This window comes from Jaculus jaculus, chromosome 1 (assembly GCF_020740685.1).
Source record: "Jaculus jaculus isolate mJacJac1 chromosome 1, mJacJac1.mat.Y.cur, whole genome shotgun sequence".
In the NCBI taxonomy this organism is placed as follows: domain Eukaryota; kingdom Metazoa; phylum Chordata; class Mammalia; order Rodentia; family Dipodidae; genus Jaculus; species Jaculus jaculus.
Window position 1 is genome coordinate 193185319 of NC_059102.1, and position 23120 is coordinate 193208438.

The following is a 23120-nucleotide window of genomic DNA, read 5'->3' on the forward strand; positions in this document are numbered from 1 at the left end:
GAGCACTTGTGTGCACATGCATGTAGGGGCCAGAGGTTACTGTCAGGTATCTTCCTTTATAAATGAAATTTACTGAGGCAAGGTCTCTCATTTGAATCTGTAGCCCACCAACTGGATTAGTCTAGCTAGGTAGCTTGCCTCAAGGATCTCCCTTCTCTGCCTCCAAATCCCTGGGGTCACAGGTAGCCTACTGTACCCAACAGTTTTGTAGGTGCCATGCAGTGTCCTTATGCTTCCACAGCTAAGGCTTCAAACAATGAGCCATCTTTCCAGGTTCCAAAAAAGCATAGTTTTGAGACAAAGCAATTTCTGTGGCACCAATGACCATCTTGACAAGTTTCCTACAATATCTTCATCTCAATTTTACATTAAATTGAGACAATCTTAGTATGTTCAAATATGAAGGCAAATGATATCTGGGAATTCCTTTGGGGAGTATCTATGTTTGTAACCATTATATTTCCATTTGCTTCTAGAAGGCAGAGTCAACTTAAAAGAATCAGAAAACTTTTGAAATAAGATGTACAAAGTATAGAAAAATGCATTTGAACATTTCATAGACATTGAAGGAGATATCTTCATTTTAATCCCCCCAGTTTATCTCTAGGGAGAATAAAGGGCTTATCTTGCTCTAATATTTAGTATATTAATATATTTCTATGGTTCATAGCAAATAGGAATTCACATGCTTAACTTTTGAGTAGGAAGCCACAGTAACATAGTAGCAAATTTACTTGTGGCAGTTACATATAAAGAAAAAGGATGTTATATATATTTTTCCTTGGGTTAATTACTTACCAAAGGGGATTTGGTCCTTTATTAAGAAAACCTGCTTAGCATGTATTATTTTTAAAAGCTATTAAAAAACCTGGTTGGATAAACCAAAGTACAGAAATAGTGGAAAGCATTTAGTTTAGTTTTAAATGGAAGTTTCTGCTCAGCATTTGAGAGTGGTTGAAGGTCAGAAAATAATAACATCTAGCTCACAAACTGGCTGATTTTTCTATGATACATATGTGTTGTTTTCTTAATATTTAAAGTTTTGTCTATATACAATATTTTATACTAGCCACTAATAAAATTATCTAAATCATTCTAAAATGTTTTCCAATATAACATTAATGGTAAAAAAAAAATAAATAAAAATCTATAATACTGTAAATTAGCGCCTAGTTTGATTGAACCAAGAACTATATTATACATTTTTCCTCACTAGTGCTATATGAAATAAACTAATGCCCACTAGAAACTAGTTTAAATAATCTCATGGGTCAGTGATCACTTGCAAGGAAAATATTATTAAAAATTATTTTCAACAGGGTCCTGGGACAGATTCCTCAAGATCTGGAACTAAGACCAGTAGTACAAATGGATGCCATGGTGACTGGAAGACCATTCCAACCTTGAAGCGTTACAGCGATAGCATATCCTATCCAATACTAATGTGGACATCCACACCTCCCCTCAGAAATTCAAAAGGGCAAGATCTTTTTCCCTTCACTTATTGCTGACATTAGGAGCACAATTTGCATGAAGAGAAGGATCTCTGTGCTGTAAAGTAAAGCAAACTATGCATTCCTTCCAGAGCCATTGTCTTTGTTTTCTTTTTTGTCTTGGATGAATTTTAAAAGGAAATACTACAATAAAAATGTTAACCAGAAAAAAATTATTTACAACTTATTAATGGTCACATTTATAATTCATTAATTCAGTCATATTAAAATCATCACTTTATACAATGCACATGTATATATCATTTTGGATTAATGCCTATCATTTTTATATCTATAGATTAAGCATACATAATTTTGATGAGAAAACTTTTCTGTTGAAAATCTTTCACTAATATGTTTTTATTTTCAGTGAATTCACTGGGTTAAAAATGTAAGGAATCCCATTATAATGTAAAGTTGCATTCTAAAGTAAAATGTAAAAATCTTACTGAATTTTGTTTAATTGTATAAAAGCACTAAACATAATCATATATAGACAAGTCACTGTTAATATTTAACAAAAATAAGGGTGCTGGCTTGAATTTCTGTGTTTTACAATAATTAAAATACATAGTTATAACATCTGTTACATCTTCAGTATTTTTATTTTCATCCGTAACAATATAAAGCTTAAGAAGAGTAGAATGTTTGTATATATGATTTATTAAGCCACTTATTTTAAATTTCTAGACTGGGAAAGTTATTATTTTAGGATCTGAATTTAGTAATCTAAATGATGTGTTTTTGTCTGGTCATCCGGTTTATTTAAGTTTTGTTATTACATGTGTCAGATCTGCAAGGTTTCTATAAACTGTTAATGAGTGAATTTTGCAATGAATTATTTTAGTACTTTCATTATTTGTAAGTATAGTGATCTTCTGAAGCTGTGTCTTATTTTTAGTTCACATGATTTGCTTCTTTTGCTTTCATAATATAATAATGTGCAAATCTCAGTTTTATAACATTTAATGTAACTAAGTTAAAAGTCAAGAAATTCCAAAGTAATGTCCATGTCTACTATATATGATATTATATACTACTCAACACACATTGGCAGTAAAGCTTCCACGTACATGAAACTATGAAAATAACAGATCATCTTAAAATAATAGGAAATAGAATCTTCACTATATGTACATTTACTATCCATTAAGAGAATCCCAATCTGCTTCATGATTTTACATAGAAAAATCAAAATAAACTCTTTTCCCATATGCTGGTTGATGCAGTGGTTATCATTTGTCCAGCATACATATAGGTGTGTATACACACACACACACACACCTACAATGACCATGCAGTCTTCTGAACTGAATGTTTTCATTTGCCTTCAGAGACTTAATCTTTTTGCTGATGAATATCTTCATGCCTAAGAATTTTATAGATAACCCAGTAGAAAATGTTAAAAATCAAAAATGCCAGTGGGAAGCAGGCTCGGGAGATGGTGTCAATCTTCTTTGCTCGGTCAATGAAGACCTTCCTCATTTCGTCAGGGCTCTTAGTCATGACCGGAACACCATGGTTTGGGCCTTTTGGAACAACACCATCTTTTGCTTGAAGACACGGTCCCATTCCATAGGCTGTGAAGCTGAATCGACTTTCTCTTACCTCATCATCCTATTCATAAACAATGTAAGGAAATATTTTAGTAATTAAATGAGGTTTGTGTAATAACCATTTCAGAATCAGACCTTACATTTTGTCAGGACATATGTTAATACTGATAAGAAGTAAAGGTAACTGAAGCATAGGAATGCAAGTCTCTCCTTAATACTTGGAAGTTTTATTCATCTTCCTATACTATATGGTTGTGATCATTAAAATGAAACTCTAAAAAGATGTTACAATGAAGAAACAAATATTCCGATGTCTGTATAAAGCTAGGATATCTGAAAGAGAACAAAAAAAGATTGAGATATGTGCTAAATATATATTCATGTGGAAGATTTTTATGGGCATAAATGTACAAATACATGATGGCAGAGGAGAAAAAAATGCCAGTATCATTGACTGAATTTTTCTTTCTCATGGAAACAATGTTAAATATTGATTCACTGCTATTCCATTTACATCTTTCTGTTTTTGTTATTATTTGTACTACTTCCCTACTTAGTAATGACCTTTGGAAAGATGCATAAGATAGTTATATATTCTAATATATATATAGCTCTTTTATGACTATAGTATTGTGGTAAAAATTATGAATAAATTTGGCAGCAGTTTACTTCAAGTTCAAAATTAAAGCTATGATATTATTCACAACTATTATTTGAAAATGTAACACAAGTTTTAGATATAGCTTATTAAAGCAAACTCTCAATATATTTAAGTTAAAAACCAAAATTTAATGTAAAATGTACTTAATAATTATATGCTAAATATGTGTTTATGATAGGGAAATATGGTACTTAATAATTTATAATAAACTTAATAAATAATTTAAGACAGTGATTTAGAATGTGAGAATAGATGGGTACAATTGAAAAGCATATATTCTACTGCTCAGATTCAAAGCTGAAAGGAAATAATGTGTTTTTATAGTTATTCTCCTAGAATAGTATTTTCCTATATAAGTATAAAAGATAAAATAATTAATCGGCTCAACTTGAAAATTGCATTGGTTCTGTGATAGCAGCTGCTCAAAGACTAGTATGTTTTAAAATATGAAAATGAAAAATTGAAATTACTATAGATTCTAAAAGTGAGAAAATGAATAAAGTTGACTTGATGATTTGTAAAGTAGATTTTTGCAAATTGTGAAAGAAAAGTCATTCCACCTGAAAAACAAAGGCATGTAATTATTGGGAAACATTTTAATCAAAAGAACTATAAGCAATTGAATTTCGGGGAAACAGATTTGAATTAAAATCTGACACTTTAAATTACCTGAAAATAAAGTTTCCAATCCAAGTTACCTGTGATTACTGATGTAATCTAGCAAAAAATTTAAAAATGAGGGGCTAGAAGGATTGCTCAATGCAAAAAGTAGCACATATTTCTGGAGTTTGTTTGCAGTGGCAAGAAGCCATTGTGCACCCATTCTTTCTTTCTCTCTCTCTTTTATAAATAAATAAGTAAATTAATAAATAAATATTGGAGCTAGAGATGTCTCAGCTGTTAAAGTTGCTTGCTTGCAAAACCTGAAGGCCTGGGTTTGATTGCCCAGTTCCTATATAAAGCCACATGCAGAAAGTGGTGTATGTGTGGAGTTCACTTGCAGCGGCAAGAGGCCCTAATGTACCCATACTTACTCTGTCTCTCTCTGTCTTATCTCTCTCTTTCTCTCACCAGCAAATAAATGAAAGTATTTTAATTAATTGAAAATAAGTTTATGTTTACTTAGACTTCCTATTCTTTGGCTCCAGTGAAAATTTTACAACAAATTTACTATGCGATTTGAAATTGTCTGTATCTCAAATGACAAACATGGATTAAACCATTTCCCTGTCAGTACTAAAATGGCATCTTTATAATTTAGTAAGTCATACTGCTATTTGCATTTCAGAAGGGAAATGCAGACTACCTCAGTGCTGTACATTATTTTGCATGTGAATACTCTCGCTGCTAAGTATGATATAACGTTTAAACTATATCAATACATATGTTTAAAATCCATCCTAAAATATAGCAAGGTTAATGTTCTTCATGAATATTTACACATATTGGTATATTGGTTGAAGCCATTTGGAAATATCATCAGATTTCAACTATTTTCTTACCATTATATCTGGCAAACCTATTTTATTATCTTTTGAGACCACACTTGCTCATCTCAAACAGAGATAATCCACTTACACATAATGTGTATAGTGAACAGCTAAATCTTCTGTCTGTTGAGTTTTTCTGTATAAATGCTTCTAGTAATGGGTTAACATCAGGCCTGAGCTGTTACCAGACTCAGACTGACCCCTGATTTTCCTACACCATCATTGCCTTAAAATGACAGTTAAGCTAACTGAGGAATGGGTGTCAACCTCATTCATATCACCTGCATGAAGAGGTCAGAGAGGCTGTACACAGGGCTGCATGTCTTTGGCTCATGTGAGTGATGCAAATTAGGTTTAAAACAAAGGCTATGACATCTAGGGAAAGTCAATCACACGCTGCTTGACTTTTGTGTCTACATGTCCTGCGTGGTTAAGGAGTCAAAAGATGCTGAGCCTCCCATAAATGAAGATGCTACAGGCTTGATGTGCTTCTTCCATCACAGCCTCTTACTGGGCTGAGTAAATATGATATTACTTTAGAGCTTATAGGTATATGGAGAGTGTGAGTAACAACTTAAACATCAAATCTTAGCTAGACTTGATAGGGCCACAGGTTTTGTGTTTGTGTTTTGAGAAGGATCTAGGTTTGATGCAGTGAAACATGCAGAAAATTACTGGAGCTGAATTTTATCATTAGAATAAGGCTCATACAGATTTATTGTCTGGTGAAGTGTTAGACAGAGGATCAACTAGATAGAAAATGAGAAGAAAGTGGATCCAGGTTCAGTTAGTTTTCTTATTCTTTATTAGTTAAGCATGCTGGTTAAACTAAGAATAAAAAGTCAACGCCAAGAGTTTCATGACCTGTGCTCCAGATGAAAATTTGCAAGAATATTATTTTTAATCTTGATGATATTCTATGACCTCAGGCAGGTGACAGTAGAAACTAGGATCTACTGTCCACCTTCCCTCTAAGCATAGGTGATACACATGTGAAAAATTATGCCAATGAACTATAAGAATAAACTATGGGAATGAAATTTCGAAATGACTTGTGAAAAAATACTTATTATGGACCTTAAAAATAACTTTTCTGTTAATATTACTGAGTGATGACTTTTTGACTAAGTTTGTGACTTGCAACTTGCCCTGAAGTTAATCTTATAACCATGTACTCAGCCTGTTTAAAATAATGTAGCTCAACCTCCAAAAACCACACAAACAAAAAAGTAGCTCAGTTTCCTGTGCCTCCATTACCTTTGACCCAAACTTCACAATATTGACAAGGAATGGTAATAGATGCTAAATGATCTGAAACGACTTCCTCAGTGACCTGGTTGCACTCCTGACCCAGAACAATGAATGAAATATGCTGAGGTGGGAACAACACACAGACAGAACTGCTCAGATCTGTTGAAAACAATGGGTAGGTTTAGTGTAATTACATTTATGAGCTGAGTGTATGTATGTATGTATATGTGTATATGTATACATATATGTATATATGTCCTGGATAAGTAGAGTCCAAGAAGGCCATAACCCCAAATCCCTTCCTTTAACAAATACTTAAAGAATTATTCAGAGTCAAAAGTTCCTTGAGCCTCAGCCATGTGTTGCTTCATGCAGTGCCCAACTTGTTCACATATCACTGTTTTTTTTGTTGTTGTTGTTGCTGTTCAATTAAAAAAAAAAAAAAAAAAAGAGGGCCGGTCAGCAGAAGCAACAGCCTCAGGAACATCAGAGCAGTGGCTCACTCTTGGTTTAAAGAGTTCTGGAAGTTAATCTTCTTCTTTCAGGCTCTGCTTTGAAAAGCTGCTAGCCCACTTGGGCAAACAAGTCCAAGAATCAGTTCTATATTTCCAGGGCAGTGCCCCAATTGGAAAAATGTTGAATGGGTATTTTTTAAAGTTACATTAAAAACATTTTTATAAAAAACAAGTTAAATTACTTTTAATCTTAAAAAATTAATTAATCATGTCAAAAATGCTATTTCCACATTTCCTCAAAGTATAAATGAAGAATTTTACCCTCTTTTATTTGACAACAAAACTCATTGGAATTCAATGTATGTTTTGTATTTACTGCACATTTCAGTTTAGATTCTCCATTTGTAGTGGTCAGTTGCTGCATTGACTAGTAGCTCTCAAACTGGGCAAAATGAATTATAGTATATGTGCAGCTGTCTTGTCAATATATGCTTTCCCGAATCTTTAGGTAAATAAAGCCAGTGATATATTTTTGGATGGTGTGGCATGCAAAGCAATTTTTGGTAGAAATACTAATCTCTAAGTTGCTTCAATGTTCTCAGTGAGAAATTACTGGCAAAAATGATATCAATGATCATTTTATGGGTAGGTGAAGTCTGGGTGTTGATGAGCTATGCTAAGAAGGTAAACTGATATTCTTACTACTATTCCTTATGTATAAGAGTAGATATGCTAAATGTAGTAGGAAAGATAGGCTAACCATATTGTAATGAGAAAGGAGCTTACTCAAACCACAAAATCTTACCTAAATCTGGATAGACAAACCTGGTTAAGAAGTATCATGGTGGCGGCGCACACCTTTAATCCCAGCACTCGGGAGGCAGAGATAGGAGGATCACCGTGAGTTTGAGGCCACCCTGAGACTACATAGTTAATTCCAGGTCACCCTGGACCAAAGTGAAACCCTACCTCAAAAAAACAAAACAAAAAAAAAAAAAAAAAAAAGGAAAAGAAAAAGAAAAAGAAAAAAAAGAAGAAGTATCATGTATGTGGTTTCTTTGAGGATGGGTAAAAGGGGAGGTGGATAGTTTGATAGGTACACTTATTCTGTCTGTGACCTGGCTGGGTTCACTTATGAGAAGAAAATTGGAATAATTTCAAAGAAAGATTATACCGTGGCTATTAATACAGTAAAAGTACATAGAAAAAATGGATTCCTGTGAATGACTTCTTGGAACTCCAGTTACAGCTGGGAGGTCAGAACTTTCCAGTTTCAGCAGCAACCTTCCCTAAAGATCCTTGTCAGAATGGTTTCCTTCATCTCATAAGTTAGATGCAATGATTCCAGTGGAGAAGGGAAACAAAATGCACTGGAACAGCTGGATGAATTTACTCTCTCAGTTAAGGTGGTTGACACAAGAAGACTGACATGAAAGTTGTAATCTCCTTGCCCAGTGCTTAGTGGGACTCCAAGATTTTACCATAGTGAAATGGAATAGTGAAGGATAGTAAACAAGGAGTTGGCAGACTACTAGACACCAGAGCAAAATATGGAATGATATTACCAGGGAGTAAGAATGTAATATGAGCAGAAAAAGAGAAACTGATGGGGCAGGGAGGAGACAATGTGACAAGCTGTGGATGTAGGAGGCATCATCAATGGTCATAAAATGGTAGATAGGAATAAGGAGCGCTCCTATAAAACAAGTCAGTGGCATTAACTGTCTGTATGTGTGATTGAGAAGACAATAACAGACAAGTTAAAGATCTTGCTATTTCTGGTTAGAGTTTAAAATTTGGTAAATCATTTTTCAACCCAGTTTAAATTGTATGGACTAGAAAGGGAGAATTTACAATTACATAAATCTTAATCTGTGATAAATACTAAGCAGTATGAGATTCTAAAATGATAATAGGAATTCACAGTTCTAGTTAAGGAAATGGTAGAAGCTAGGATGTTAGGTCTCATCCATTTTCTCTATAATAGTCTGCCAAGCCTTTGGTAAAACTAAACGGACTTTGTAGTCCAGCTACTAGGTATTCAGATTTTGATTCTAGTATGTTCACATTTCCCCTTTCACAACTTCTGCCAATTTATACATGCTGTCTCAGATGGTCTCAATGTACAAATGTGGGCAAGAAATAAAGTATATAAGAGTTTAGTATAAAAAAATTCCCACCCTTCCTCACATGCTGGATGTGGTAAAACTATTCAAGAATTTCAACAGGACAAATGAGATAGATATGATTTGACTGATGTTTCTGCTGCTTTTACCTGAACCTCAATCTAAAGAGAAAGTCAAACAAAGCATTTATGTGGAGAAAACACAATTATAACTCTTTCCTCTTCTAAGAAAACATGAATTGTCCAACATGTCACAACCTAATGAATTCTGCACTGGATCTCACTCAAATGTGAACTGGTTAATAATGCATGATATTTTTTCTCTTCAAGGAGAAAGGCAGAGTGTGGAAAATTTAGAGAAATATCTGACTAGATAAGTGTGGCCAGTTTACCCAGGTAAGATCCAAGGCCTAGACTCTTCAGTCTGTTTTTAGGACTAATTTGGTCCAAGACAAGATACAAATTACAAATATTAAAGGACAAACTGCTATCTCTTGTAGACCTAACTAAGAAAATCTGCATATAGCACTACTAAAATATGTTGGGTCCAATGTGGGCTTCTATCAGTCCCAATGTAGAAATTAACTAGAAGTCAGATTGAACCTGGAAAGGAAACAAGGACAAACTGTGAGAGATTTGAGACACACATCCAAATCTGTCCTTCTGTGGCCTTAAAATTCACTTAATATGGAGGGATCTGCTATTGAAGTGCCTGCAGACCGAAGTTACTGGAAAAAAGAATCTTGGTATTCTAAAGCCATCTAAAGCCATCTAATGAGCACTTAATCAATATTTTTTTCTGAAATATCCACCATGCTATGGGTGATATGAAATGGAATAAATGAAAATACTATATTCAAGAAAATGGTTTATTTGGTATTGCTGAAGGAGGTGACTTGGTGGCATGCGTCATATCCATGTGAAAGCAGATTATTTTACAATGGCCAGTGATGGAATCTCCTTCTGAGTTACCAAATACTCTCTTAAACTCTTAACTCTTCCCACTGAGACTGAACCACCTGTTTCAACAGTGGGAAGTTCCATATAGAAGGTGACACTAACTGTATCTGGACTTATTCATTCAATGGATTGAATAATTCTACTTGAAGACAGCAAGAGTCTTTCTGGATTGATTTCAGAGCAGAATTTAAAGAATTGGTTTTTATACTTAAGCAAAGATTCTTAGGCCCTAGCCCATGATCTTGCTTTATGGTTAGACAAACAAGTCTTTGGTTAAATGTTCAGTTGAGAATATCCTAGGATTAGAAGATACAAGAATCTGAAAATAGACCAAACTTAGGTCATGTAACATCTCCAAAGTTATTTGTTCATTAAGAAAAATAAAAGTACCAAAGCAATGCCTTGGGTTGGTATTGGAAACATAGGCGATAGCATGGCCATGCAGCAATATAACAGAGTGTGACACATTCCTCTGTCATTCCTTGAAGCCATTTATTTTGGGAGACTTTGATCTGGTTATTAACAAGAGAAAAACTTGCTTGAAAATAGTTTAGGTGTTAAATCTCCTTTAACAGGCATGGACACATCACTGGCAGATGGAATCCTTAGTGGCTTGACTCCACTCTTGAAGGATTCAATGGGCTTTGCTTACGTTGTAACAAAAGTCACAGATAAAAATATTCTATGGGGGCTGGAGAGATGGTTTAGCGGTTAAGCGCTTGCCTGTGAAGCCTAAGGACCCCGGTTCGAGGCTCGGTTCCCCAGGTCTCAGGTTAGCCAGATGCACATGGGGGTGCACGCATCTGGAGTTCGTTTGCAGAGGCTGGAAGCCCTGGCACACCCATTCTCTCTCTCTCCCTCTACCTGTCTTTCTCACTGTGTCTGTCGCTCTCAAATAAATAAATAAAAAATTTTTTTAAAAATTTAAAAAATATTCCATGGACTTTGAAACACGTTGTGTCCTTCACATAGATCTAACTAGATAAATAACTTTATTTGAATATGCCCAATGTATAACATGGCCCAAAAGTACAGCATAGGAAAGCATGTTGTATACTTATGAATGATAGTAATAAAGAATGTCTTAGAAATTTTTCTGGTCTCTAATGGTAGATACATGAAGCTTTTACACATCACAGATTTTTCTTTTCTGCTACTTGGTATGATGGTCCTGGGTCCACAGTTTCATTTGTGTTTTTTAACTGAAATAATCAGTGCTGCTTATAGTACTATATCCATTTGTTTTAAATTTTATGTTAAGTAAATAACACATAAAATTAAAGCATAATTTGTCTCCTAAGTATGATTGTCTTAGCTGAGCTATGGTGTTGTACAGAAGACAGTTGCTTCATATTTGTATGCTGGTTTCAATGGACCATGCCATTTGAACAAGCAAACTTCGTCAACTTCATATTGCATTAGTCCGCCATCCAAGCCTGCAATAGTTGGAAAATAACCACCATTCTACATTGTATGTGATAATTATAATCGAGACCACATCAGTGCTTCTCACATTTTTTCCATATTTTACACCTGTCCCAGAATCACTGCAGAAATCCAATTTTCTTACTGTAATTTCCAGAGATACTTATCTGCATTCAGGTTTTGGTAGGAGTCTGCCTTTCAACAAATTTTCTGTAATTATACTGTAGATGAGGTTTTAGAAACAAAGGTTTCCAACTGGCATAAAACTGTCTTGCCAGTTAGGTTGAATTCACAGTGACATAACCTTTGCTCTTGCATTTTCATAATACTGGAAATTTTAATTTTAAGTAGAATTCGTGAAGAAAGTATCCCACAATGACTTTCGTATTTCTATTGTGCTAATCTTATTTCTTGAATGAATTTTATAATTATTCTTATTAGTTACATACACAGTGTATATATAGCCATATTGGTATCATCGTTAGCCTCCTTCCTGCCCTCTCCCCCATCTCTGCAGGGACCCTCTTTTTTTTTAACCCTACTTAAGACTAAGCCATATCTCAGAAAATAGGTTATTTTTTCTTTTTGAGGTAGGGTCTCACTCTAGCTCAGGCTCACCTAGAATTCACTATATAGTTTCAGGCTGGCCTCGAACTCACGGTGATCCTCGTATCTCTGACTCCCGAGTGCTGGGACTTCAGGCGTGCACCACCATGCCTGGCTTCACAGCCGTCTTTCTACCTCAGCCTCCCAAGTGCTGAGATTAAAGTCATGTGCACTACCAAGCCCTGCTTACAAGTTTTATAAATTGTTTTAGTGTTTTATGAATTGTAAACACCAAAAAATATCTTACCAATAGTTTTCCTTCTAGCCCATAAAAGGCTTAAGTTACAAGTATTTTAAGTAATTGGCTTCTCGGAAGTTCCCTAAAAGGCTGATTCTAAGTAATAAAGCAAGAATGAAGCTTTCCTAGATTATGATTATTATTATTATGTTACTAAACTAAAGGATGTGTTACACTAAATTATTTTATTATAAACATAATTTTTAGTTTTAAATATCCTACTCATGCTTACCTGTGTAGTGATACTATTTATTCCAATTAATATTTAAATATTTATTTGATATAATTTAGTTTTTGAAATAACTATAGTTTTAATCATAACCAACTTCTTGCCAGAAAAAAACAAAGAGGGAATTAAAAGAAAACACATAAACCTTTTGATTCATAGCTGGGCGTGTAGCGCACACCTTTAATCCCAGCACTCGGGTGGCAGAGGTAGGAGGATCACCGAGAGTTCGAGGCTACCCTGAGACTACATAGTAAATTCCAGGTTAGCCTGAGCCAGAGTGAGACTCTACCTTAAAAAACTGAAAAACCAAAAATCCAAACAAACAAATAAACAAACAAAAAAATAATTTTTGATTCAGAAACATTATGTATATTTGTAAATACTCAATGCTCTTAAAACTAAGGTAATTTATAACTTAAAATACAGGTAATAATGAGCTAAAAATGAGGTTAAAGAATATGAATGATTAAAAAGTCAAGTCAATTCCATAGTTTACCCAGAAACAGCCCACTTCTTATGCCAGAAGAGAATTTGAGTGGTAGATAATGAAAATGTAAACAGCTATTTAGCTATTATATAATTTCACAATAAAACCTTCTTTTACTTTTTAAAACAAGAACTGAGAAAAAAATGTTTTAGTAGTTATGCATCAGTACTACATTGTAAGTGCGTTTCCATTTTATTTAGTGAATCATACCAAAGGCTGATTCATATAAATGCATATTATGCCTAGAAATGTTAAAGACAGGCTAGAAAAGAAAGCTTGTTATAGTCATTCAGGGAATAGCTTCATCTTTGTCTTCACAATGATGATGTACCCGATGAATGGATTTCCTATCTTTTCAGCTTAGTCTTAAAAGAATGTATAATTGAAAGCATGACTTGTTCATAACACTGACAAAGACTGGAAAATGGCCAATAAGTGGTTACCAAGCATCAAATACCCAAGAGTCTTCAAATCATTCATAGTGTCAAATCATTGATTGTGTGAATTATTGTTAAGATTCAACAGTATTAAATACATAACTTTTATTTTAATGTTTCATTTTTAGTATATACTTTTGGGACATTATTTATATAAGTAATATGATGAATGGATTAACCCACAGATCTTCTTGTTTAAATATTTTTTGGTAACTTCATTGTTCAATGGGATAGTAACAGAGGAAGGCAACTGAGTTAAATTAAGTGCTTTAAAGGTAAATTTTTTTAGAAAATAGCTAGGAAATACAATAGCTTATTTTGTTTTGAAAAATCACATCATTGTTTACGGAAGTCTGAGATAAGATGAAAGATGTTGTTTTTTGTAAATGTTATTCTGAAAGGAAATATTAAGTTTCACATGTGCACAACTTTCCAGTCTTAAGGAAACACAAATATAGATTATATTAAAACTATTTCATAGTTGCAAGTCAAATTTTAAAAGGAACTTTTAAAAAATTAGCTCTAGGAGAACTTTGAATTTATTATAGATAATGCCTAAACTAGCTACAGAATAAAGTATATATTTGACATCCTAAGCATTGATTTTAAAGTAGTTTGGTGATTAATAAGTTACAATATATAAGTATTAAAGATGAATGTTTTAGATTAAATATGAAAATAGAATACAGATATTTTAAAGGATAGAGAAATCAATACAATATTATTAAAATCTCTATTCTAGTATAATTCTTACAGTGAAAACTAGTGATAATTGAATGGCACAGTGCAGTAGATGGCTTATGTAAAAGAATACTATTTTAATTTTATTTAAATTTAGATAGAAGCCACTATAATGTGTTTAAATTTAAATTAAGTAAAGACCATATTAATTAATTGACTTTTTTTCCTAAATAAGTATTCTGTTACTGTACCTAAGAAATAACACTGCTTAACATAAACAGTATGTACTTGCCTACGGGAAATAATTAAAACTTTTCAGTTTTTGTTTTCTTGAGAAGATAAATTTTCAACAACTTGACATGAATCATTTGAGTAGAATTTTGTTTAATCTAAATTATTGAGAGATGATTTTAAAGATATATATCCAAAAATTTGTAGGACATCTATACTTAAGGAATATCTTAACTCTATAGTATAGCATAAATAGACCAATAATGGAATAATTTTTAAATTAATTAGTATATGAGATGCCATACTGTTTTCAACCATGAGGTTTCATGTTTTCAACCAACATAGCATTTTTATAAGCATTTATATTCATATTTATATTTATAAGTTTTATATAACTTTTTTTGCATTTTTTCTAAGACTACAGAGCTGGCAAAATATACAAGATGAAAAACAAATTGCTTGTTATTCTGAGTTACTTAGTAAGATAGCATGCAAACTCACAAGTAAATCAAGTAATTATAAATTATTATATTATACAGATTATGAAAATACAGTCAATGATCTTTATTTTTCAAAGATAAACATTGCACCAGATAAACATACTTGGTTATACTTTCCTAAACTTAGAACTAATAACCCATTGTTATTTTACTTGTACATATAAATAAATGTTAATAGGAAGACAAGTGTTAGTATACTCAGCAAATGAATTTTCTCCTGGCAAAGCGTTGTAATGTAAAAAAACTACATGAAATACATGAAAGCAATCCAATTTCAATTATATGTCTAAACAAAGACCATGTTCAGAAATGCTTTGACACTTAAAAAAAAACTTGCATAATTAATAATAATTTAACACAAGAGAGTATTACCTCTAACCCAAAACTCTTCATGTCATGCATACACCCACACACACAGCACTGGAGATAGTATCTATGACATGGTGCAGTAGGAAACAGCCCAAGCAGGGTATGACAGTGTGCGGTGGGGAAATTTGGATATAAGAACAAATTTGTGTTCTTCTACAATGGACAAAGAACTCTCTGATACTACAGTAGAAAAGATGAGTAGATTCAAAGATTGTATATAAAGTCTAAGGCAACACTGAACCAGGTTTTAAAAACATTCCTATGAATTCTGTTTATATGAATATAAGAGGTCTGTTCTTGTGACAAACTTTCTATAATGAAGCAATCTTATTTCCCTATCCTGTGAAATTAGAATACTGAGGGAAACTCATGTAAATCAGTACTCATAAAAATAGTGTAACATAAACATTTGCACTTGTTTTTATTATGTGGATTTAAGACTTATGTTGCTTAAAGAGTTTTAAAGCAAATTCCATAGTTTGTAAGAATGGTGAATTGGTTCAGTTCACAGGGTTTTTAACCAAGTTAACAAAATGTCAAGATAACCATCCCCAGATTTTCCCAATGCTTATCCTATTAAAAATGATGTGATCAATATATTTTCTAAGGAATATGCACATAGTGTTTATGTTTTTAAAAATTACATGATTCTATTACTGACTTATAGGAGAGATTTTTAAAATTATAATTAATTGACTGCATTTTTATGCTGTAGTTTTTATAGATATTAACTCTAATTATGAGTAGAATTATGTTGACTTTTCAAAGATAGATTCATATATATATATATATATTCCTTATATATATAACCTAATATGTCTATCTATCATCTATCTGTCTATGTCTATCTATATATGTATATGTAGGTATAGTTTGCCAACACTACATCAAGTAAAGGTAAGTAGATCATGCAACATTATTTCTCAAGGACAAAAACCACACAGAAAAGTGGGATTAAGAAATATGTAATTTTACAGGCTGGAGAGATGGCTTAGTGGTTAAGCGCTTGCCTGTGAAGCCTAAGGACCCCGGTTTGAGGCTCGATTCCCCAGGACCCACGTAAACCAGATGCAAAAGGGGGCACACATGTCTGGAGTTCGTTTGCAGTGGCTGGAAGCCCTGGTGTGCCCATTCTCTCTCTCTCTGCCTCTTTCTCTCTCTGTGTCTGTTGCTGTCAAATAAATAAATAAACAAAAAAATTAAAAAAAAAAAAAAGAAATGTAATGTTAGCCGGGCATGGTGGTGCATGCCTTTAATCCCAGCACCAGGAAGGCAGAGGTAGGAGGATCACCATGAGTTTGAGGCCACCCTGAGACTACAGAGTGAATTCTAGGTCAGCCAGGGCTAGAGTGAGACCCTACCTCAAAAAACCAAAAAAAATAAAAAATTTAAAAAAAGTAATTTTAGTAACAAAGAAAATAGTTAAATGATGTATATTTTCAAGAACTTAATAAATACTTTAAAATAATGTTGGTTCTGCATAGTATGCAATTAAGTTGAGATGATGGAAATATTCTTTTAACAGTATGTGTTTTGCAGGATTCTTAGCTGGGGTGTACATTAGAATAATCCTGGGAATTACTCTTAAAAATACTTCACATCAGAAATTTAAGTTTAGTAAGATGGAATATTTATAATTTTTCAGATCAAATTAGGTAGATTTATATTTAATTACTAGATGCAGTATTATAGGTCCAAGGACAGACTAGTGCTATCAGTTGCTTTTTAAAATACTTATACATTATGCCTGGATGTGTCCTTATGATCACTTTTACTCAAAAAAAAATCAGTTACAAGAAACTAACTAATAATTAATTTCCTTATATAACCTTTGCACAAAGAACTGGCACTAAACACACACCAATGGCTCCAGGCATTTCCAGGTCTTATTTAGAGGTAGCTTGAACCTCTATCTTTAGAAGTGTTTGCACAAATAAATTGTCCACTTATGTTTAAGGTAATTTTGTTTAAGTGTATGATTGCTTTTTGTCTCTCAAGATGATTACAAGTTGCATATGGAATTCTTTTAAATGTATAATATATACATTTAATATAAAATAATTTTGACAAGTCAGATAGCTCTGTTAATAAAATGAATCATAACTTTGATATCCTTTACTGAACAAAGGAAGATGAACATCTTTGAGAAAGATAGTCTTAACTGAAGGAAAATATGGTTTGCATTATGATATATATGAAGGGGTTTTCTTTCCCCACCAAACACTGCTTTAGTACAAAATATGCAGTCTGCTTATTACTGATGATCACATTCCTCTATTTAGAGTTAAGAAAGTGCATTTACCGTGTCTGAGAAACGGTAAAACTTCTCCAATGCAAAAGCTTCTGTCTGTGGGAAGGTAAAGTGGACCAAGAGGAATTGAGAAACCAGAGAATCAATCATATATAATTACAAAATCAATTTTAATCACATACACTATTTTAATATATGCATCAATTAATATATGTTCACATAGGCAAGATTTTGATCTCAAAATATAGATGGAAATTAAAAACAACTAGATTTTTTATATATTAAAGGCTAATTGCATTTAATAACATTTTCTTTCTGAACATTTCAAGTAGTGATTAGAAAATGATATCAAAATACTTATATTTCTTGCTACCTTTTTCAGGAATGCTAGCCACTGAAGAAATGAATCTTTGCATCTTTCTGTGAAGTAAGGAGTGAGACAAAATATCTTTATCTTACTCTAACATGTAGGAAAATTGAATGAAGAGGAACTTTGGTAAAAATAATTCTTAAATGAGGAAACAGAATTCAACCTCTAAACTTGTGGTCTGTTACTTTACAGTGATACTTTCTGCATTGGACACCATTTGCATAGTACATTTCATCTGTAACATTCATAGTACATGGCTAACATCTTCTAAAGTGAACAAGGAATAGGAAGAAGATAAAAAAATGAAAAAAGTGTAAGATCAAATCAAGGATAGAGAAAATGAGTATTGCTTTAGTTGTAATCAACTATGCTGGGCAGAAAATAATTGTCAATCACTGAAAGGACATAAAAGAAGTGCTTCACCCCAGTGATAACACTGGTCCTTTTTCGGTGTTTCAGAATATCCACTAATCAAGAGAAAGGAGCAGAAAGTGTGTGGGTAAGGTAGGGGGCATGGGAGAAGCAGAAGAAGAAGAACAGAAAGGGAAAGGATGGAGAGACAAAAGGGAGGAAATGTGAATAGACTCATACATGAGAGGGAGGAAGAGAAAGAAGATAAAAACAATCTCTACATCACAGTACATTTCAATACACAAATGATCTGTTTTTATTTTCATAAAATTTTATCAAATGTAAGCTCTGGTATTATTTTTATATCTGATGTAATAGTCTCCCAGTGCTAGTTTTTGTTGTTTGTTGTTGTTTTAATATAACAGTTTCAACGTGTTTCTTGGAGCACTGATAACTTTTGGATAGTCAATTAAAAATGACCAAGTGCTTTAAAATATATTTAGTGCTGAGCAGACATCCAATAAACAGGTACATAGTAAATAATTCAGAAATCAAAACCTTAAAACCATTAAAATTTCACACTTTATAAACCAGACAATTATCTTTAAAATTTATGTTTTGTCTAAATGTCCCAATATATTGGATCCATGTTATAATTTTCATAACTTTGATATTATTGCTGGAAAAGTCTATGTGAGTTTAAGATCTCAGTACATTCACATTAGAGGAAGCAAACCCATAAGTCTACTGTTGAGAAAGATTCTCATTTATGAAAAAAACTAAAGGGATTACTCAGAATCAGGTATCTAGAAAGGCTGATGGTGTTAGAGGCATAACAGAGGGGGAAAATACGTTGGTGCACATACAGATTCAGCTATAAGGTTGCTTATATAACTTACTCTGGTCTCCTACTGATGTTCTTATGCCTTTTCTTTTAGTGTCATCTTATGTTATACATTAACATGTCAGGAATAACACCTTTCTCTCTTTACCATGGGGTATAAGAACAGGCATATTAACATGAGAATACTCACAAGAAGTATCAGAATGTAGTGTGAACATGTCAGTATTAATAATTCCATATTTTATGGAAACTAGCTGTGAAAGAGGAAAATATTTAATAATAATATCTGATGATGAACACCATTATAACTACTCTATCTTTGAAAGTGATGGTATATGTATTAAAGCCTAAACTCTGTTGTGTTTGTAAGTATATTTCTTCAGGTATACTGTTTAAGTGTAGCTAAATGTGACTATTTTCTATTAGAATCTATTCTTAAACTCATTTCAACTTTGCCAGAACAAAGAAATATTGTCATTCTGTCCCCATTCCTAACTTTCTTCCTGCATATTCAAAATTCGCCTTCCAGTGAAAATTGTTGCTCCACCAAGCCCAGTAATTTAATCCCTTACCTTATTCTTTCTCTTGCGTCGAAACCTCAAAAGTTCTTTATGCTGTCTTGATACAAAATTTACTGCTGCATACTCCAGAAGTGCTGAAAACACAAAAAGGAGGCACACTGCCATCCAAATGTCAATTGCTTTGACATATGACACCTAGTCAGGAGAGAAAGAGAAAGCCAGAAAATTGGTTTGCATTGTTATGGGCTTTAAGCACAAAGAAAATTTTTGATTCTGAATATCATTTACATGTCATTGTATAAATAAGTGAAAACAGGGGTTAAAAATTTCTGATTGGAATTTTTGCAAATTTTAGAGATTAGTTATACTTTTAGGACTTGTCTATATTTTGTGAGTTTTTCAAACTAGTCTTTAATCCAAACATAAGGGCAGAAAAAGCAAACAAAATGGAATTTTACCTGTAGGACAATATAATGCTTGAAATATGAAGTAACATACATACACACACACACACACACACACACACACACACACACACACACTTTTTTTTTGTTTGTTAGTTTTCTTGAGGTAGGGTCTCACTCTAGCTCAGGCTGACCTAGAATTCACTATGTAGTCTCAGGGTGGCCTCGAACTCACAATGATCCTCCTATCTCTGCCTCCTGAATGCTGGGATTAAAGGCGTGTGCTACCACGGCCCACTTACACATAATTTTTTAAAAATAATATTTTTTTTAAAAAGACACAATTTCTCCTCAATATTGTTAGGAGGCCCTTGTACTGGAAACACTCTCAATTCTTCTTGCAAAAGACTTATTTCTTTCTTGAAGCATAGTATTCCAATGGCTTCCTTATCCTGTGTTGCCTGTTTCCCTTCCCCTATCCTATCCCATTTGCATTGTGCACTCTTCTTTTGCATCCTACTCCCATCATGATATGGCATGGGCCCTCTTCCATCTTCACTGTTAGCCACCACTGTGTCTCTTATTTAGTCCCATGAATGCTGTTCCTTCTCTAAAGGAACTTAAAAATTGGACAGTCACTGGCTTGAAACAGGAAACTATTTTTTTTTTTCTCATGTTCCAAGTCTAGTTTCTATTGAATTGTGGTTTGGCAGTTGTGTTGTCATTGTAATTCCTTCTTTTTGACATGATAGGAGAGAAAAAGCATGGTACTTGAACATGTCATGTTTGGTGACAAATGTTACAAGCTAGAAGTGGCACAGTTCACTTCTACTCAAATCTCACCAGACAGAACTACTTACAGTGAACCCTAATGTCAAGAAACTAGGACAAGCAACCTTAGCAGGTACTTGGCAGAGAATAAATCTAGAAGGTGGCTGGGCATGGTGATGAATGATTTTAATCCTAGCACTCAGGATGCAGGGGTAGGAAGACCACCGTAAGTTTGAAGCCACCTTGATACCAAATAGTGATCTCCAGGTCAGCCTGGGCTAGAACAAGACCCTACCTCCAAAAAAGAAAGAAAAAGAAAGAAAGAAAGAAAGAGAGAGAGAGAGAGAGGGAGGGAGGGAGGGAGGGAGGGAGGGAGGGAGGGAGGGAGGGAGGAAGGAAGGAAGGAAGGAAGGAAGGAAGGAAAGAAAGAAATCCAGAAAGTGTGACATAGCTCTGTGCTGACTCCAGAGAGAGTTGGGTGGAGATTTATATATGTACATCTGAAATAAACCCAAGGATCCCAACAAGCTCATGACTTAGTGCAAATTGTAATTCCCTAAATTATGTAGTATATAAAAAGCAACCTCATTAAGGAACAAAGCACACTGCTTTATAGGAAGAAGCTGTAGCTTAGAGTATTAAAAAAAAAAAATCCTGAACGGTAGGCAATGTTTTCCTAAAACCAGAGTGTCAGGTAAATTTAGTAAATAAGTTGTAAGGGAGACAAACACTAGAGTCCAGGTAATGCTGTTGTCAAGCACTGCTTAATCTAAGACAGATAATCAATTATCTAGGAGCAGAGAGTAAAGACAAGAAAGCTGCAAGCCATTTCATTCAGGCATGAGAAAGAACTTGTTTGGGAGAGGTTGTCAGGGAAGGAATGAGGAAGGGAGAGACAGAGGGAAGAATTTGCTTTTGCTTCCAAGCATGGAATAGCCCTGGTCAGTTAGCCACAGTGCTCATCCCTCTTCCTCTCCTTGATCATTTATTTGTACATTTCATTTGTGCTCTCTAAAATGGTGCATATATACAATTACTCTTCTGCAAGATTTTGATAAGACTATTGAAGAGCAGAAGTTTTAAATTATCTTCCTGACAGGCCCTCTAGGTGAGCTCTATTATAAGTATGACATCATATTCTACTGTTCCATGATTGAGAATCTGCCAAGATGCATGATTTGACCATAGTCCCTTCAGAAATGGTCAAAAACATTTCCATAGCTAGTAATTCCTATGCTACAGCTCATAGATACAACATACTACTGGGTGCACTTATATTAGATGTGGCTTACTAATATGTAGCTCACTACTATTAATCAGTAGTTTTTTGAAATAGAAATTTAAATGCACTCAAAACTTCAAATTTAAGAATAGGCTAGTGATTAAAGTAGAATCCTACCTAGACATACATGTAAGTATCTGTGAAGTAAATTTCCATGGACCATGTTAGATTGAAGATTTTATCATTTTTTTCTCAATCCAAATTTTATTTAATTATTTTTAAAGAAAGATGTATCACTGTTCATTGTAGTGTGTGCTTCTGTTTTGAGTAATTTGTTCTTTCTTTAATGGCAATCAAATTTAGTCGATTCTCCAGTTCCTCAGAAATATCAAGTAAACCATGATGAAAAAGTTTCCTGTGGAATGAGCAAGTGACTCAATCACACAGATAAGTACTTTTCCTTTGACATATGCTGAAAATGTCTCTGCTTGTGTCATGTTTGTTTTCTGAGGTTTCCACATGAGATCTTTATGATTTTCACTTTGTTATTAGTTCATTGTTTAAGTCTGACTTGCAGTACACTTAATTGTACATTCCTCTCTAGTATGAGATCTTATGCAAGAAGTTTACATTTTTTTAAATGTAAATAACATTCATCTCCAAGGTATTTTCAATGTTACTTAAGACCAAATGCCAAAGAAAAGGAATTAGAACAAAGATAATGAATAATGCTTTAACATTAGATGTTAAAGTAAATGTGAGTGGTGTTGAATAGCCAAAAGGAAAGCACTAGGAAGTCAGCAATGAATGACATGGTGGTGATGCCTTAAGCTCTGACAATCAAACATTAGTCGTTCAGAATCCTGGAGGGTGACTCTCTCAGCAGTCCGACTGATGCCACATACACACTGATTACAATACATAGAACTCAGTAAATGATCCTGCTTTGTACATTATACTTATTTTCCACACAAAGGTGTTTTCATTAAGAGATGAAATGCAGCACAGAGCTATGTTGTCACAGATATGCATTATGTCATGAGATGAACTAGATCTATCTTCTCTAAACCAGATGATGGATGCAATATCACTGTTTCCTATTCGAGTTACCTGAATTTTATTGTCATCTCTTCCAGAGGTGTGATTTTTCATATGTTTAAAATTTAAATGAAGTTATAAAATAAATTGTGAT

The 23120-nt window shown here is 33.5% G+C and overlaps 1 protein-coding gene across 2 annotated transcripts in view; it reads right to left on the reverse strand.

Moving 5' to 3' along the window:
- Positions 1–2727: 2727 nt before the first annotated feature.
- Positions 2728–23120, reverse strand: part of Glra3 (glycine receptor alpha 3) — a 179748-nt gene continuing 159355 nt past the window's right edge. Inside the window, exons 8-10 of one of the 2 annotated variants that reach the window (XM_004657120.2) lie at positions 19583–19726; positions 17497–17541; positions 2728–3110 (exon numbers count right to left, since the gene is read on the reverse strand). In XM_004657120.2, coding sequence (XP_004657177.1) covers positions 2832–3110; positions 17497–17541; positions 19583–19726 — 468 coding nt within the window. In that variant the 3' untranslated portion in view covers positions 2728–2831. The remainder of the gene's footprint in view (positions 3111–17496; positions 17542–19582; positions 19727–23120) is intronic. The other variant, XM_004657121.2, reaches the window with a different exon arrangement.